This window comes from Dipodomys ordii, unplaced genomic scaffold, assembly GCF_000151885.1.
Source record: "Dipodomys ordii isolate 6190 unplaced genomic scaffold, Dord_2.0 Scaffold193, whole genome shotgun sequence".
In the NCBI taxonomy this organism is placed as follows: domain Eukaryota; kingdom Metazoa; phylum Chordata; class Mammalia; order Rodentia; family Heteromyidae; genus Dipodomys; species Dipodomys ordii.
The window spans coordinates 1,751,371-1,770,376 of NW_012267409.1; the positions used below are offsets into that span (position 1 = coordinate 1,751,371).

At 45.1% G+C, this 19,006-nt stretch overlaps 1 protein-coding gene across 1 annotated transcript in view; it reads right to left on the bottom strand.

The window, feature by feature from the left end:
* Copb2 (coatomer protein complex, subunit beta 2 (beta prime)) overlaps positions 1-16,248 on the bottom strand; it is a 21,694-nt gene extending 5,446 nt beyond the window's left edge. The window contains exons 1-10 of the mRNA XM_013034672.1: positions 16,142-16,248; positions 9,370-9,507; positions 7,564-7,650; positions 7,275-7,401; positions 5,871-6,019; positions 4,162-4,308; positions 3,017-3,116; positions 2,294-2,436; positions 1,930-2,129; positions 914-1,024 (exon numbers count right to left, since the gene is read on the bottom strand). Coding sequence (XP_012890126.1) covers positions 914-1,024; positions 1,930-2,129; positions 2,294-2,436; positions 3,017-3,116; positions 4,162-4,308; positions 5,871-6,019; positions 7,275-7,401; positions 7,564-7,650; positions 9,370-9,507; positions 16,142-16,144 — 1,205 coding nt within the window. The 5' untranslated portion in view covers positions 16,145-16,248. The remainder of the gene's footprint in view (positions 1-913; positions 1,025-1,929; positions 2,130-2,293; positions 2,437-3,016; positions 3,117-4,161; positions 4,309-5,870; positions 6,020-7,274; positions 7,402-7,563; positions 7,651-9,369; positions 9,508-16,141) is intronic.
* Between the last annotated feature and the right edge of the window lie 2,758 nt (positions 16,249-19,006).

Consider the following 19,006-nt stretch of genomic DNA (forward strand, 5'->3'; position numbering starts at 1 on the left):
GTATGCCTGACGGGAAGCCTGCCACAGCGCCCCATTTGCTGTCTTCAGGACTGCCTGGATATCTGTGACCGTGTGAGGTGTGCACTCTATGCAGAGTGCTCTGCTTGGGACAGATGCCAAGCACTGAGACAAAGCTGAAAGGTGGGACCAGCACAGGGCTGAGAAGTGAGGAGCCCGAGCCACGCCGTGCTGAAGTGACCACAAGGCTCCCTACAGTATGGAGAACTGCGTGTCCACCAGTGCGTTGATGGGGATATGAAATGATCGCAGCAGCTCTCTCCATCAGTACAGGTTGTGTTAAGCATCTTAAATGCATCTCTTACATGGTGCTCTGGCTAACTCGCCTTACAGCTGGGAGCAGGAAGCAGCAGAACATCTGCCCACACCGTGAAGACACAAGAGATGCCAAAGCCCCAACTGTGTTACACGGACTGACAGGCTTCACAAGGGAACAGTGACTGGCACGTTAGTCATGTGCTCCCCATCCATGAGAACGGTTTATAGCATCCCAAATTCAGACAGAAATGTGTGAAGAGGAAGAGGTGGTGACATCACAGAGGGTGGTTTTTTTGAAAGACACACTGATGCCATCCATACAGCACCTCTCCCACCTAGCTGGGGAAGGGCAGCACCACGGACACCTAGAACTTGTCATGTCAGGCCTATTTGACTTGAGCCCGTCAGCACCCAGTCCTGCCATAGGCTTCATCATAGAAATGGTGCTGAGCCCCAATTTTAGTGTGTTACTAGATCAGCCTGACAGCTCATACTAAATGGAGAAAGGATAAAAAGCTCTGATTACACCAGCTGCCTTCTACTGAGCAGCTACAGAACCATAAACATCCTCTACACAGCGGCTCCCAACAGCCATCTACAGTTGGGGCAAATGGGACATCATGCAGTGTGAACTTACTCTGAGGAGTCGTGAGCCCAGGCAAACTCCTGGGCAGAGCCAAAGCTCTTGTTTCTCAAGGCCATTGCTGTGTAGATGATGTATTCCCCATCACCGCAGACCACAACAAACCTACAAGTTACACAAGGCAGGGAGGAAGATGACAGAGGAGTTAGGAAGCAGTAATTCTCATTTAGGGTAAACAGTTTGGATTACATGCTATTTTGGCCAATTATTAACAACTTAGAATCGACTGAAGTTTTGTTACATGGAGTTGCTGTGGAGAGAGTCACTGCAGTGGCCTTGACTTGGGAGCAAGGGGACTGGGGAGAGGAGGAGGAGCGCAGTGGACACAGGTGGAGGACTTAACCATCAGTGCTCTGGGCTGGGCACCAAGATGCCCTGCACACTGCCTGGGAGACCTCACCACAAGAGGGCACTAACGACTTTATTAGAAATATCTTCAGGGGAAAAAGGGATGATGCTGACCAAGAAGCACTCATACCTTGGAACTGTAACCACTCTGTGATGTCATCGCAGTAAATAAAAGTATCTCAGTTTTTTAAGACTGTTCAATTTATCAAAATTAGCAGGACGGTTTAACAATGGGAAAAGTAGACTGCAGTATGGCATTTCCCAGTAGACATAAACAACTCTCCTCAGACTTTTCACAAGACTGTAATGTCTGAAACCAGATGGCTGCCAACAGTTTTAAGATACATGAAGGAAAACCATTTTTTATTACCCATTGCAGAATGTATTCGTTAGTCTACCTTCCCCACCAGTTAGCCAACCTTCTTAAGAGCATGGGGTCAGCAAGTGCTAGTGAGCATCTACTAAGTACCTGAGGTGGTGAAGCACTAAGTAAACATGCACAACCCCACTGAACTGTCCACCTGCATGTTGTCTATGTCAGCTGGCCCTGCCGTCTGCATCTGGTGGGGATGCTGAGGCCTGGGAAAAGGCAGTGGGGATTAGTGGAAGCGCCTGCTCTTAACACCCGCAGGAGCTCACGTGCACCACTGGGGATGGCTTACCGCCCATTGGGATTGTGCTGTATGGTCTGAGGGTATATTTCACAACTGCCCATGTCCTTCACTGCCAGAGGCAACCTTTCTCCATCTTTAATTTCGGCATCTCCCATTGCTTTGAGATTGGCCTGCTGGACCTCTGAATGCTTGGCCCAAATTATCTTCCCATTGGCATCCATGGACATGGCAGGTTCCTCCCGACCGAGCTGCAAGAGTGACAGATGGCTCTTAGCAATGAAAAGGAAAACACCACAAACAAACCTTCAGAGAGGTCTACGCCCTTCTTGCCAGGCAAGTGATGTCTAGTGCGCGATGAAAGAGGACAGCGATGGCTTCGCCTGTCGTCTGCGAGAGACAGCAGCACCAGTACCTTAACGATGATGCTCCCCTCATCGTAGCCCAGAGCCACATTGTTGGACCCTCGCAGACTGGCCACACACCACACCCGCTCCATTCCGTAATTCAGTGTGCTCTCAAGCCGGTAGGTGCTGGAGTGCCAGATGCGCACCGTGCCTAAAAAGATGTGAGCAGCCATCAATCAAGTGTCAAGTGAACTCACGTCAGGTTTCATGGAAGACTCCCCATTCCAGGAGAAAGCACTTCCTTACCATGGTCTAATACTCTATTTATAGGACTTCAAAAGCAACAGAAACACAAGAGTAGAAAACCTGCAAGAAGCCAAAACTAGAAAAGTGACTTTAGATGTAAAGTAGTGACGGGGCTCTCTGGGTAGAGTGCTATGTGTGCCAGCTGCTTTGGATGTGGGCCTAGAAAGCTAGGCAGTGGCCCACAGTGCTGTATCATAGCAAGTGCCCAAACCACACATTCACAAAGGGCAGAGCCTGAAAGCGAACCCAGGGTTGTCTCCCAAGCACATGCTTGCTCCGTTTTTCTTTAGAACCCCTGGGTGTCCCCTTGTGTAAGTGACAGAGACAAAAACACATTAGCATGATGATGATGATGATGATGCAGCCCTTCTATGCTCTGATAGTGTAAGTCTAGAACTTGAATAATCACCGGAATCCCCCCCCCCCCCCCCCGTGGCTCAGGGCCACCACTTGGTTTAAACACAGAGCGCTGCGCTGCAGCTTACCATCTTCGGAACCTGTGATGATGATGGGCAGCTCAGGGTGAAAGCTGGCGCAGGACACGTTCTGGGCATGCCCCTCCAGTGTCTGCACGCATGTTTTGTTCTGTAACATGACATAGAGGAAGAGTTCACTAGTGGAACACATTGTACAATTTCAGTTTTCTTAACCCAGAGACACTATGTAAACAATAGTGATTATGGTGACTTAAATGGATCCAATACAACTTATTAGCTTCTGTATTCATATTTAAGACTTACTGTAAATATAATCATCGTATTTGAAGAAGGATCAAGAGATCTCTGTTTTTCACCTAAACATAACTTCTCTAACTCCTACGGCTTTCTCCTCACTCTTCAACCCTTCCATCTATCAACTAAGATAGAGCTTCTTTAGCTTGCAATACTTTCATTCGAAATTTAAGAACTTGAAAAAGTTTCAAAGCATACCTGTTTTTTTAGGCCTAACTTTATTAACTGTTCATAGGAATTTTTGGTGTGAGATACAAAAAAAAGTATAGGCAAAGGTTAGAGACAGAAGACATGGTAGGGAGAACTCATAACTGCATTTACAAGAGTTCTATGTGAAAAAAAAGGCATGACATGACTCACTATACATGCAAGTTGGTCAATTAGAATACTCAAGCATGTGTAATTTACAATGTAAAATTTTCTAAGTTACTGAATAAAAAATATGCTGGTGTTATTTATTATTTATTTATTTATTTTTGGCCAGTCGTGGGGCTTGAACTCTGGGCCTGGGCGCTGTCCCTGTGCTCTTCAGCTCAAGGCGAGTGCTCTACCACTTGAGCCACAGCGCTACTTCTGGTTTTCTACTGGTTTATTGGAGATAAGAGTCTCATGAACTTTCCTGTCCGAGCTGGCCTTGAACCAAGATCCTCAGATCTCAGCCTCCTGAGTAGCTAGGATTACAGGAATGAGCAACCGATGCCTGGCTTTATTTTTTTGGTTGGTTGTGGGGCTTGAACTTGGCCTGGGTTCTGTCATTTTTATGAGGGGAATTCTGGGACCACGGTTTTGGTTAAATAGAGACGTAAGTTACGTCATGGGAGTTGTAAGATTCAAACATTAATAGAAACAGCAAATGCCACGTGTATCACACAGAAAGGAATGTTATGAAGAAACTGTACCTGATAATCCCATATTTTAACAAGCCGGTCATCTGCACCTGAAATGAGGTATGGCTTGTCACCACCGCTGTAGTAATCAATGCAGTTCACGCCTTTCTCATGTCCCTCCAGAGTGAAGTTTGGTGAGGAGGAGCCGAGCTGCCACACCTGCAGAAGGCAACAGGGTCAAGTCACATCAGCCCTCTGGGATGGGAGACTCCCCCTTCCCCACCACACCCTTCTGATAGACCAGAGGACACGACACGCCAAAGCCCAGCAGAGAGAAGCTAAGGAATGCTCTCTGATTCAGCTATTAGTTGATTTTCTTTCTTGATTCACTCGAACTTTTAGGAGGAAGAATCACTAATGCTTCCCGAAAACGCTGACTTCCAGGCTTTCTTCCTCATTGTGAATTTAGCTGGTGCCTGGGAACTGAGATGCTCAGCACGTTGAGAAACTTTAAAGCGATGTGATGGTTTTGTGGAAGGCTTATTACTATAAACCTAATGAGACTGGGTGTAGTTACATGTACTGGGGGGGGGGGAGGAAACACCACTTAATTGGAGAAATTTTAAATATTAATGAGTTTCACTGTTACAACTGAGTTCCCACAGTTGTTCCACACAGAAAGGCCTGTGGGGAGCTTAGAGATAGGGAATAAAATGTTCACCATGCAAACATTTCTTGAGCCAAAGGTAACTCCTGTGCTCACAATAAACCTAATTTAGTAAAATTTAAAGCTAATTTCAAAGATTCCAACCTGTATCAAAAGCAAGGACAATTCCACAAATAGGGAGAGAAAAGGGAAGATCAGATATGAAACAGTTTGTGCAAGCTAGAGAGAAATTAATAAAAATGTTATATCTACATAAGCAAATGTGTAAGCAAAAGTGAATGTACTTTTAAGTTGATGCATTTAGACTTGTTTTAAATCTTCTCATGGAAACTGGAGTTGACTGTTCTCACCACACTGAGCACCTGGTGGAGGGGAGACGGCTCTGTTTGCTGCTGAGCATCTGCTTGGGAGCGGGAGGAAGCACACAGATCCTGCCCCAGACATCCAGTATTTTGGGGGTACAGGCTTCCCCAAACAGGATAATCATGACACCATGTAAGAAAGGGCATCACAGAAGCAATGGGATGAATGAGGTAAGCAAAACCGAGTCTAGAGGCAGTGGGGCCTGACAGAATAGATTTTTACACTAAGTCCTCAAAGCTGGGTAGCTCTCCAGAGAAAAATAAATCAAACAGGCAGAGTTCTAAGGCTTGCAGGCAGAGGCAAGAGCTGGTGAAGGGAAGGTTCTATGGAAAATAGCAAAAACAGTTGTAGAGATTTCTTATAACATTAGACTAGCCCCGCAATAAGGTCTTATTCCACACTGCAGCTTCTGGACTGTGGAATCGAAGCAGGCAGACAGCTGGGAGAGTAGGGGGAAAGGAAGGCTGGACGCTGACAGAATTTCAATACAAGAGAGAGATTAATGAGAGAGATCAACAGTGTATACACTAGCGGGAGAGGACAGAGAGGACTAAGAATTTTTCTAATTTGGTGTTTCTAGAGGCTAAAAATGTCTTACTGTGGATTGTGCCTCATAGAGAAATGTTCCTTCAGTAAAAGCAGAGCTGCCACAATATTCTTCTCAATAGAACAAGCCTTTCTGATCATGACGAGCTTCTGAAACAAACCTTAAGATGGCCAAGTTTACTTCACAAACACAGAGAACACGCACCTTGATGGTCCTGTCCAGAGATGCGCTGGCAAACTGGTTGTTATCTTTGGGGTTAATCACAATCTGCATTACGTAGTGTGTGTGGCCTTCAAACACTTGTGAGCAGGACCATTTTTTATCCCAGTCCCAGAGCTTAATAAGCATGTCATCTAGGTCAAAAGAAAGTCTCGAGTTAGCTGCAATATAAGACTCAGAGAGAGTCTTTGGGCCAACCTAACTCAAATCTCACACTTCGTGACTTACAGAATAAAATCAAAATTGAAAAACTGCTCTCAATTCCTATCTATCCTAGGTACAAATTTAACTCTGTAGAAAAATGTAGGTAAAATAAATTACTGACACAAATTCCATAAAAATAAAAGAACTAAGTGGGCTTCAAAGAATTATACAAACAATAATACAAGTTTTATTAGAATCTAAGTATAACTGAAAGATGGTAATAACTATTGAGAGAATAAGTATGTGCTCGTTTAAGACTGGTAATAAACTCAATTTTGTGTGTATGTGTGTGCATGTGTGCATGCTGGTATTGGGGCTTGAGCTCAGGGCCTGGGTGCTTTTTTTTTTTTTTGGTGATCGTAGGTGATCATAGGCCTGGGTGCTGTCCCTCATCTCTTCAGCTCAAGGCTAGCGCTCTACCACCTCAGCCACAGTGCCACTTCCAGTTTTCTGCCCAGGCTAGCTTTGAATGGTAATCCTCACATCTCAGCCTCCTGGGTAGCTAGGATTATAGGCATGAGCCACTGGTGCCTGGCAAGGGCCTAGGTGTTGTCCCTTAGCTTTTTCACTCAAAGCTAATGCTCTATCACTTGAGCCATAATTCCACTTCCAGCTTTTTGGTGGTTAATTGGAGATAAGAGTCTCTCAGATTTGTCTGTCTGAGTTGACTTCAAACCACAGTCTCAGTCCCCTGAGTAGTTAGGATTACAGGCGTGAGACACTGGTGCCAGGCTAAAAGTTTTCCATTTTTAATTTGAGAGTGTTTTAAAGAGCTATTATCAGCTCAGCACTACTTGTTTTAATTATACTCCCCAAGGTCTACTGTTTCATACAGGCCACCACGGAGCAAACTCATCTTAAATAGGGTAAGACAGCCACATCTGTGGCCATCAGCCAACTCACTCCTGAGCTTGTTAACAAGCTCTGTGTTCAGCAGAGGCTTCAACATCTAGACCTGCAGATCTTTTCTGACAGGATTCAAGCCACTGCTATACAATCCTAAATGCAGCTGATATTTCATTACAATACAAAAGCGAGCAGAATCAATAGCCCAGTAATGGACGAGAATGGCTTAAAGGCTCTGCCTGGAATTAGAAGTCTACGTACAACAGCAGTTAAAGAATAGCCCGGTGTCACTGAAGGAAAATGGATTCCCCAGTGTGACCAAAAGAGGTCATCTCTTACCACTGCTAGTCAGAATGAACGGCTGGGTGGGATGAACGGCAATACAGCGGATGTAGTCCGAGTGTGCTTCAAACATATGAACTCTCTCCAGGGTGTTGTAATTGAACACTCTGATCTGCATGTCATCCTGGCAGTGGGAATGAAAAAGCCATCACCATTGCTGTAGTGAGCTGAATGAAAGATTAACTCCCATGCTTCAAATCAGTCACTAAAATGAACACATCAGGACACTGCAACTAGCTTACACCACTGCTGACCAACTCAAGATTCGTGATTTTTAATTACGTACCGCTCCGGTGACAACCCAGTTCTTCCTTGCAACGAATTTGGCGGCTCGAACAGGAAGGTCACACACTTCAAACGTTTTCACCAGGGTCTTCAAAATTGAACAAGAATATATACACTGAGTTATGAGAAAATAACTGAAAAATCTGTCTGCTGTACTTAAAACACCTGAGTTAGATCACCTCTAATTCAAAAATGCTCAGCCCAAATGATGAAAATCTAACATGAAAATAAAAGACCAATCACCTGTCCTTTAACAGGTCTGAAAAGAAGACATTAAAACAAGTAGGCAATGTCTCCGAGTGTGTCCCAGGTCTTCATGCTCTGGCCCTTCTCCTTCTCCACCTCAGCCTCTTTCCTTTGGCTACTCCCAGTCTCATCTTTACTCCTGGCCCCCTCCCTGGAAAACCTACCCATGGAAACTTGCTCCCTTTGTAACCATACACCATGATTATGCGATTAACTTCACTCTTTCTCTCAGCTCAACAAAGATATAGATCATCTCCACCACTGCATCCCAACAACTGGTGTGTGGTGTATTTCTGAGCCAGAAATGACTCAAACAAGACATCCACCTGTATCCATATAGAGTAGTCAACAAGCCAGCCACAGAACAGCACTGAACTATGCCTTCATTGGTACAAATGTGGTTGCCACAGCCTGGCAGCCAAGCTTCTAGCGAAGAGGAAAAGCTACGTGCTCAAAAACAACCAACACACAATGTCAGAAAATAAAGACTTCTGTTGGATGCCCTTGTCTCATGCCTGTAATCCTAGCTATTCAGGAGGCTGAGATCTGAGGATCACAGTTTGAAGCCAGCCCAGATAGAAAAGTCCTCTTGGGACTCTTATCTTCAATAAACTACTCAGAAAAAGCTGCAAGTGGTGCTGTGGCTCAAATGGTAGAGTGCTCGCCTTAATCGCAAAGAGGCTCAGGGACAGCACCCAGGCCTTAAGTTCAAGCCCCAGGACTGGCAAAAAGAAAAAAGTAAGGACTTGATGAGAAATTCTGAATTAGCGATAGCCTTACTCTAGCAATTCAACAAATATTGAGCACTTACTATGTGCCAGGCAATGTCATCAGCCCTGAGATGTGGCAGAGGACAACACATTGCAGAATGGGCTGGAGGCGATCACTGTGGTATCACTGCAGTTAGTGTAAGATGTACAGGTGCTTTAGGTTAACTCCTGACCATGGATCTCTGATCCTATTTTTGCCATCTTAAAATTCCTTAATTGTGAGTTTTATCTAGATTTCCAGAATTTCACTCTGGAAGCTGGGACTAACAACTCCGTAATACATAACTGTATAGCTCAGTGCTACCAATATGCTATCTGGTTTGAAGCAAAAAATATTAACAGACTGTGACAAACGCAAGATAGGCTGGCTTGCAGCTCCCTTACATACATAGGGGGAACAATGTGGCCTGCAGTGAGCACACTGTAAGAGGCAGAGTCCAGGATGTCACCACAAGTGACATACTGACATGACAACAGGTATTTCTGTGTGATTGAAGCTTCCTGCTATCATTATATTTGGAAAAAGAAAAATAAGTGAAAATAAAAATTCTAATGATACAAGAGTCACAATAGAAAATTAACTATGAACTAACAGTATTAACTTTATCTAAAGCAAGCCGTCAGGTTCCTCACTCAACACCCTGTGTATGTGACATGTTCCACACAGCTCTTCCAGGAGCTAGCCCTCACTGATGGGAATGCAGGCAGCACTTGGCTGCAGGATCACTGTCAGAGCTCTTCTACTGACTACCCAGTATTTTACTCCTAATAAACACCTTGCAAAGTCCCACCTGGGTTTCATGGTTCCAGACGCACACGCTGCCATTGTAGAGACTCGCCAACATCCATGGCTCTGTGGGGTGCAAGTCCACACTCTTCACGCGGTCTGATCTAGCAGTCAGCTTTCTCTTGATATCAAGGCGGAGAGGCTGTGGAGATGACAAAAAGAAAACTAAATTGCTGAGTCAAACAAATCATGTCAGTGAGAGCTCAACTACAAACCCTGTATTAAGAGGCCCATAAACTCTGTGTGTGTGTGTGTGTGTGTGCGCGCGCGTGCGCGTGCGCATGTGTGATTTTTTTGGTAGTACCAGTACAGGAGTTTGAACTCAGGACCTCACATTTTTGCCCATTAGCTTTTGGATTCTACCACTTAGGACCACCTCCGGCCTCTCCACTTCAGACTTTTTGCTCGTTTGCTGGAGTGTCTTTGCCCACCCCAGCAGACTTCAAACCTCAATCCTCAGATCTCGGGCTCTTGAGGAGCTAGGATTACAGCTAGATTACCAACTCTGTGGTAAACTTGCTGTGTACCAAAAACAAGCAGCAAACATCCATCTCCACACCAATGGGAGTCAGAAAAATGATCATTTCTGAAAGAACAGGACTTTCTTCTATACTACATTTAACTTCTGGAAGTAACAGAGTCTTAAAAGATACACTTCAGAATCTGAAACCACATCAATGAACTGTTTATACTGTTAAAGTCCAGTGCTTCTAGTGGGTCTTTCACTCATGCCTGGTTTGAATTGGTTCACAGGCATGGAAGTTTTGCAAATGTTGACATATTGTTAAACTGTATTAAAAGATCACATTTGTTAATATCACTACCCTGCCCACTTCTACTTTCATTAGAAATCCATCAAATTCAAGAATAGAAGTTTTTTAAAATTAGACTATTCACTTGAAAGCTCTAACTTTATCAGCAACAAATACCATAAGGGGAACTAGTAAACTTCTTTCAGTTTTAGAATATGTCTACCCAACAATCCAGTCTCAGCACCCTTGTCATTGTTTCTAGTGAGTCTTGCAACAACCTTTTTCTTAACCATCACACTTTCTTGTTTCACCAATGCCTAGTGAAAAGTATGGCAGCCAAAAATATAGTATTGACAGGCTGAGGCAGGAGGATTTCAAGTTCAAAGCTAGTCTGAGCTCCATAGTAAGTCTGAGGCCAGCTTGGACTCTATCTACTTGTATTTATGAGGCCACCCTAGAATCACTGACCCTCCCTCCCTCCCTATCTCTCTCCCCCTCCTCTTTCCCCTTCCTCCTCCTCCTCTCTGGCCTGCATTCTCTCTCTTAACTGCCTACCAGGCCAGCTTTATATGTATCTTTTTCTTTTCCCAGTATGATTTGGTGCTCAGATGAGCAGGTTTTCCTTCTATACCACCAGTCAGTATTAAAAAGAAAGAAAGAGGGGCTGGGAAGCACTTGCCTTGCATGCTCAAGGCCCTGTGTTCGATTCCTCAGCACCACATAAGCAAAAAGAAAAAAAGCCAGAAGTGGCGCTGTGGCTCAAGTGGTAGAGCGCTAGCTTTGAGCTGAAGAGCTGAGGGACAGTGCCCAGGCCCAGAGTTCAGGCCCCATGACTGGACCCAAAAAAATAAAAAATAAAAATAAAAATAAAAAAATAAAAAGAAAGAAAAAAAACAGCTGACATAGCATCTGTCTGTGTGTGCTAGTCCTGGGGCTTGAACTCAGGTCCTGGGTGCTATGTGTGAGCTTTTTTGCTCAAGGCTAGCATTTTACCACTTGAGCACAGCTCCAATTGAAGCCTTTTGGTGGTTAATTAGAGAGAAGAGTCTCATGGACTTTCCTGCCTGGGCTAACTTTGCACCACGATCTTCAGATCTCAGTCTCTTGGGTAGCTAGGGTAACAGCTACTGTGAGCCACTGTGCCCGGCTGACTGAATCTTACTATGAGAAAAATGCTTCAATCTGTGGACCTCTTACAAGAGTAACAGGGACTTCTAAGGGGTTGCAGATCATACTTAAGTGCCTGTAGTTTATAAACTATTAAACAAATTTTACTTTCTAAATCGTAACTGTGCCAAAGTCACAGGTGTATTAGAGAATATTACTCATTGTTATTCATGAAACCCTAGAATTATATATTAGCCATAATATTAAATTGGCTATTCACAGAAGAGCAGTTTTAGCAAAAATTATTAGTAAATGCTAGCTAGGTACCTAGTGCATGACTGATGAGGGTTAGTCCATGTAGGTCTCTGGAGTCAAAGGAAATGTCTGTACTATTTTAATGAGTAACTTACAAAAACCTACTGAACAATTTTAAACAAAAATATTTTCTAGACATGAAACTGTAAGCTTAAAACAGCCCTTTTCAACCAGATTCCCTTTCTGCATACCAAAATAGAAAATAGCTTATCTTCTCAGTTCTCTCCAGGATGCCATTCTAGAAGAAACATTAATTTGTTGCAGATCATGATGCCCTAGGGCCAACAGGTTTAAATGTCTTGCAGGCAAGGTGAAAAAAGACCAACTTATAATACATTTCCAGCTGGGCGCTGGTGGCTCATGCCTGTAATCCTAGCTACTCAAGAGACTGAGATCTGAGGATTATGGTTCAAAGCCAGCCAGGGCCAAAAAAAAAAAAAAAAAAAAGGTCCAATGAGACTCTTATCTCCAATTAACCACTCAAAACCCAGAAGTGGCCCTATGGCTCCACGTGATAAGAGCACTAGCCTTGAGCAAAAGAACTCACGGACAGTGCCCAGGCCCTGAATTCAAACCCATGACCCACAAATAAAATAAAAATAAATTCCCTTCAACAGGTCTTAAACACAAGCTAACAGCTTCTCTGGCAAGTCTAAGATCCTATCCTGTCCCCATGCTATGCCCTTCCTGGAATGCAGCAGAAATGGAAGGTCACTTTTCCATGTAAAGTGAAGACCTATCTAGCAGAGATGAACACTATCCTGAGCAGATCACCTCACAGGCATCCTGCTTGTCTATCAATTCTGGGTCACTGGTACTTCAGACTTGCTTTTAACTTCTCTACACACCTCCGTCACCGTTAGCCACAACTTTTACCTTACAGGGTTTGAGTTCTCTAACTCTTCAATTGCCTCAAAAATGTTCCCACTGTTTTATCTTTCTGTCCTAAAACTTCCTAGCTGTCATGTAGCCATTGCTAATTGAAGGACAGTAGAACCTTTTACTTTAAACATCCCAGACTTTTTCCCCCCTACTAATGAATATCACAAATTTTAACTTTTTTTTTCTGGTCTCCTCCAAGCCAATAAACACCAAGTGTCTGTGCCAGGAACCTTGGTGGCAGCCACTACATAATACTTTTCCTTCATTAACCATGTAAACCATGCATTTTGTGAAAAGCAATGTTGATTGCTGGGTAAAAATGATGCTTCAGAAAGTGGACCAGGAACTCCGAACAACCCCAACATACTTCCACAGGTCCTCAAAGCACACACCCCAGTTATTTAAAAAAAAAAATTAAAGAAGTCCATTAATACATCTACATGTAGAAAACTAAAACTGGATCCTTGTTTGTCACCATGCACCAATATCAATTCAAAGTGGATCAATGTCAGACCTGAAACTTTGAAACTATTTCAAAGTGGAATGGGAGAAACCATAGAACTTATAAGCATAGGCAGGAACTCTTTGAAAAAAAGTGTCCCAGGGGCACAGCATATAGCAGAGAGACATGATAAATGGGATTGCATCAAAATAAATTCTGCACAGCAAAGGATCCAGTTGCCAAACTAGAAAGACAGCCAACAGAGGCTGGGAAGGTGGCTCAGTAGTAAAGTGCTTGCCTTGCATGCCTGAGGCCCTGGGTTCCATTCCTCAGCACCACATAAGCAAAAAGAAAAAAGCCGGAAGTGGCGCTGTGGCTCAAGTGGTAGAGTGCTAGCCTTGAGCTGAAGAGCTGAGGGACGGCACTCAGGCCCAGAGTTCAAGCCCCACGACCGACAAAAAAATAAAAATAAATAAATTAACACCCCCACAAAACTAATAAACCAATCAATAAATAAGCAAAGAAGCTAAAGAGAGACTTCTCAGAAAAATGGTAATGCCTGAGGAAATGCTCAATATCCCTGCCCATTAAAAAAAAAAAGCACATCAAAACAACTGAGATTCCATTTCACCCCAGATAAACTGGCCAACACAGTGAATTCAAATAACAACAAATGCTAGTGGGGATGTAAGCAATTGGAGGTTCCTCAAAAAACTAAACATAGAACTTCCCTATGACCTGTCTGTACCACTCCTGGGCATGTACCCAAACAATACAAGTCAGGATACGGTAAAGCAATTTGTATATCCATGTTTATTGCTGCACTATTCACAACTTAAGGACACAGCCTAGGTGCCCTACAATAGATGAGTGGATCAAGAAAATGTGGCACATATACACATTTTTACTAATCCATCAGAAAGAACACTAAGGCATTTGCAGGGAAACGGATGGACCTATAACAAATCAAGTTACATAAAGTCAGCCAAGCTCAGAGAAACAAACTGTTGTTTCCTCTCATATGTTGAAGCTAGATCTAAAATACAAGTGGACATGATAACTTATACAGACTCTACACATTCACAAAAATTGACCAAAGGAGGATGCCCCAAGGAAGAAACCCAAAGGTGTAACTCCTTTAAACATTTAATATAATATTAATCAGCTGGGCGCCGGTGGCTCACACCTGTAATTCTAGCTACTCAGGAGGCTGAGATCTGAGGATTGAGGTTCAAAGCCAGCCCAAGCAGGTAAGACTGTGAGACTCTTATCTCCAAGAGACCACCAGAAAACCGAAGTGGTGCCGTGGCTCAAGTGGTAGAGCACTAGCCTTGAGCTGAAGAGCCTAGGGACAGTGCCCAGGCCCAGAGTTCAAGCCCCATTTTGACCACAAAAAAAAAATTATCAAAATGAATTCCAGGAAATGGAAACATGAGTTTTTGTTGGTGGTGGATGGGGGTGGGGCAAAAGGGGGGCACAGAAAGAAGGGTGAACAAATGCAGTAATAGTATTCAGTATACACGATGTGGAAAACGACCTATGCAACTGTGGACAGGGACAGGAGGGAGAAACTAGGGGGAAACAAAGCGGTGACACTGCCAAAAAAAGAAATGTACTCGTGACCTGACATGAAATGGAAACCCCTCTGTGCACCACCAAATAACCATGCAACTACAATTCTAACCATGCAACTACAATTCAAAAAAACGTCCATCACTTCAGGGAAGCACTTCTGCTCTAATACTCCCTTCAACATTTCAGTGATGACTTTTTTGTACTTTGGGACAAAGGATTAGGTGTTCACTTAATCAACTCCCAATGTCTCCTTCCATCTTGCAAAAGATGGACCATTCACAGCTTAAATGCTCCTTGCGCCAACAGTTCTCTGGTTATCCTAAGGGAATATCCCTAACGCTCACCAGTTTCCCCCAGGGATCAACTTTGGTTTCATCCCAGCTCCCCTACAAGTAGCTTTGTACAAATGTTAATGTTTTAACTGGAAAATAAGACATTTCTAATTTTTATTCCTTGTAGCCTCAAGCTCCAAACCTTTGTTCATGCTTCAGAACAAGTATAAAAAAAGGGAGAAAAAAATATTCAAATATCAAAATTCTGACTTCAGCTGGGCAGAATCCTAGGTATCCCGGAAGATGAGGTCTGAGAGGATCCTGCTTCCAGGCCTGCCCTGCCAAAACGTTAGTGAGACACCCCCCCCCCTCCTCCCCACTCAACCGATAAAAGCTGGGTGTAGTGATTCAAGCTCACACAGGAGAAGTGCTTCCAGGCTCATTTGGGCAAAAAGCAAGACCCTATTTGAAAACTGACCCAAGTGAAAAGGGCTGGTGGTTTGGCTCAAGAGGTGGTGCACCTGGGGGTGAAAAGCAACACTCAATTTGAAAATTGACCCAAGTAAAAAGACTGGTGTGGTGTGGTAGTGGTGGAGCGCCTGCTCTCAGTACCACTACATACATACACGTACACAGATTCCCATAACGGTTTCGGTAAAGGTAACCTTACCGTCTTGCATTTTCTCCTTTATTACAAACTTAACGCTCTGCTGCAAAGGTATTTGGGGTTGGGGGTGGGAGGGCAAGGCGCATGTTTGAGAGCGAGAGTATTATTTCATAAAAACGTGCTGCCAAGCCGGGCGCCGGTGGCTCCCGCCTGTCATCCTAGCTACTCGGGAGGCTGAGGTCTGAGGATCCGGGTTCAAAGCCAGCCCGGGCATCAAAGTCCATGAGACTCTGATCTCCAATGAACCACCAGAAAGCCGGAAGTGGTGCTGTGGCTCAAGTGCTAGAGTGCTCGCCTTGAGCTGAAGAGCTGAGGGACAGCGCCCAGGCCCAGAGTTCAAGCCCCACGACTGACAACAACAACAACAATTCCGCTTTGCAGTCAGTCCGTCCGTCCGTCAGTCCGTCCACCCACCATCGCTCGACATGTCAAAGAACCAGCCCCACCTGGAGGGCCCGACCTGAGTCGCCGTTTTAAGGGTAGAATTCGAGGTTTTACTGCGCCCACCACCCAAAAATAAAAAGCTGCCTCGGGGCTTGTTTTCGGCGTCTCGACCTTCCCGCCCACCACCGACCCCCAGGCCCGTGCGGCCGCGGGCGAGGGGGGCCGGGGACCCCCCTCCCCCGACTTCCACAGCCAGGGCCGCCAGGCCGGGCCGCGCCCGGCGTCCTCCGGGCCTCACCGCCACGTCAGGCCGCGGTCAGCCCTGCAGGCCCGCGGAGCCGGCCGGGGCCGCGCGGGGCTCCGCCGAGGCCTCCACCTACCATGGCGGCGTGGGTCCGAGCCCCGGCGCCCTCGCTGGCTCCCGGCGACGCAGCTTCCTCAGAGACCCGCCGGCGGCGCTGACCAGGCGCCCACACTGACGTGGAACTTCCGGGAGTCCGTTCTCGCGATAGTCTGAGGGCTCCCGCGAGATTAAAGACGAAGCGCCTGCGCACACCTCGGGTTCCCCGCCCCTGTCGTTTCACCCCGCCCCCGTCGCCTAGGCAACGCGGCCTGGGAGGACGCCGGAAGCCGGCCTGGAGTAGCTCGGCGGTTTGCTGACCGAGTCCGCCAGGACGCTGCGGGGAATGAAAGGACGGAGGAACGGCGAGGAAGCGCCGAGAATTGCTGGGCTGTGGCCTGGGAAGAGGCGCGGAGTGGGGAGGGGGTGCCCCGTGGGGTCCCTGCGAGCCCGGGCGGAGGGTGGGGGGGGACACGTACATCTTCACCTCACACCCGAATGGATGAGGAAACGAAGGCTCCATGAAGAGTCCTAAGTGGTGGCGTGGGGATTTGAACTCAGCTCCGTGGGGTGCAAGCCGGTGCTCCTGGCACCGCGTTAGCGCATCCCTTTGGATTGCAGAAGGGCCTGGGACGCGCCGGCTGCCAAGTGCCGCCGCCTGACGCCCTGCGCATGCTCTGCGCCCTCTTTTTTATTTATTTATTCGGTCGTGGGGCTCGAACTCTGTCCCTCAGCTCTTCAGCTCAAGGCTAGCGCTCTACCACTTGAGCCACAGCGCCACTTCTGGGCTTTTCTGCTTCTTGGGTGCTGAGGAATCGAACCCAGGGCCTCATGCATGCAAGGCAAGCGCTCTACCCTTTTATCTTACTTTTAAAAAGCCCAAAACAACAGCAGCAAAAAGCTTGGCTACGTAGGAACCTGCGCTTCTGACCCGAGAGAGGCCTTGCTTTCTGTGTGTCGTGTATGTAGATGGATTTTTAACCAAGTAATTTGTTTTTTTAGAGAAGCCTTCTAAGCTGGGCGTCAGTGGCTCAGGCCCATAATCCTAACTACTCAGGAGGCTGAGGTCTAAGGAGCTCGGTTTGAGACTTTTCTCCAGTTAACCACCAAAAAGCCAGAAGTGGAGCTGTGTGGCTCAAGTGGTAGAGTGCTAGTCTTGAGCACATGAGCTCACAGGCAGCACCCAGCCCCTGAGTTGTTCAAGTATCAGGAAGGCACACACAAACACCTACCAGGAGCCTTCGAATTTGATGTCTTGGTGTGGGCCTCAGTTTTCCTTCACCTTAAAAATAATCATACTGGATAAGATCCATTTTTTACAATCCTGTGTCTCAGCAATGTCACATTCAGCTAGAAGAGTGGGCCTAGAATTGGGCTTGAATGCAGAGAGCAAGATTTATGTAACTGGGACTAATAATTGCACACTTCCCCTATTCTTTATTTTTGTTTGTCTCACACTTAGCATTTATATATATATATATATATATATATATATATATATTATATATTTGGATCAATGTGTTTTGATTGAACATGTCAGTTTCAGAGTACAATGCTTCTTGACCATTGTAACTTTTTTTGTCATTCTCATCTCTCTCAATCTCACCTGTCCTTCTGAAGACACCTGACACCATTTTCACCTACATACATTGAATATTATACCTGCACCCGCCCACTCTTCTTCTCTCCATTTTTCTGCCTTCTCTCCCTTTCGCCTGAGGACCACAGGACTTGGTTGAAATCGTTTGAACTGTGAACTATACCCAACTTGCCTAAAGAATGGAGCATCCCTTAATTTTGTTTCCCCAATTCTCTTGCAATTGAGTATTGGGGGATTTGATACAGCCATAAAAAGTTACAAAAAAGTAATACAAAGTAAAATGATACACTGTGTCTATACTTAAGGTACCCAAGGATTTGTGAGCTGGGGTTGGTAAAGAGCTTACCTCCTAGGTGTCCTTCTGACTTTTACTCTCTTCAGATTTTCCACTGCGATTAACCAGCATTCAGTTCTGCAGTTCTGGATGATAAATTAATAATTTAAGCCACTAAATACTGAATTTGTACTATATAACAAGTACTAGGTAGATGCTTCCTTAAGCTAATACTTAACACCCTGGCCTCAGATAGTGGCTGAAAAAAAGTTTTAAAGAAAATTCTCAAAATATTAACTAATACATAAACCAACATTTAATAAATATACGTATAGCCCTCCATGTTCAACCAAGGGCTTAAAATGAAATCTCTTGTTTACTCTTTGGCTTTAGAAGAGACTCAAAGGTTAGGAAAATAGCTCTGGGGAAGAAAAGAAATAAGGACAAAGCTTAGCAAATTGGTAAAGGGTTTCCCAAGAGGCTGAGTGCAATTGATCAACAGATCTTAAAATCTTAGCTGGTCAATTTCTAGGCTAGCTGTGTCTCAGGCCTGCCTTTTTTCTGCTGCTTAGAATATCTGGTGGGGAATTCTGGCAGCAGTGCCTCTCAGTGCCGTATAAGCACCTTCCTCTCCCCACTACTACCTCCCCATTCATATAGAGGAAAGGAAAGGAATTCTTTGAGGTAATGTCTAGTACTGTTTGCATGGCTCAAATGGTAGCAAGTGCAAGGCCCTGAATTCAAATTCCAGTACAGCCATAGAAAGAGAAATTATTAAAGAACTGGAAGCTGAAAATATAAACCATTTTCACCAGAAAGTGAATGAAGGCAATGAAGAGTCCAATGTGGATATGAGACATGACACTGCAGGTAGGTTGACTGTTCTTGCATTTAGGGAGTGGTTGACATTTGATTTCTTTCTCTCTTTTTGCCAGTCCTGGGATTTGAACTTAGGGCCTGGGCACTGTCTCTGAGCCTCTTTTGTGCTCAAGGCTAATGCTCTACCACTTGAGCCACAACACCACTGCTGG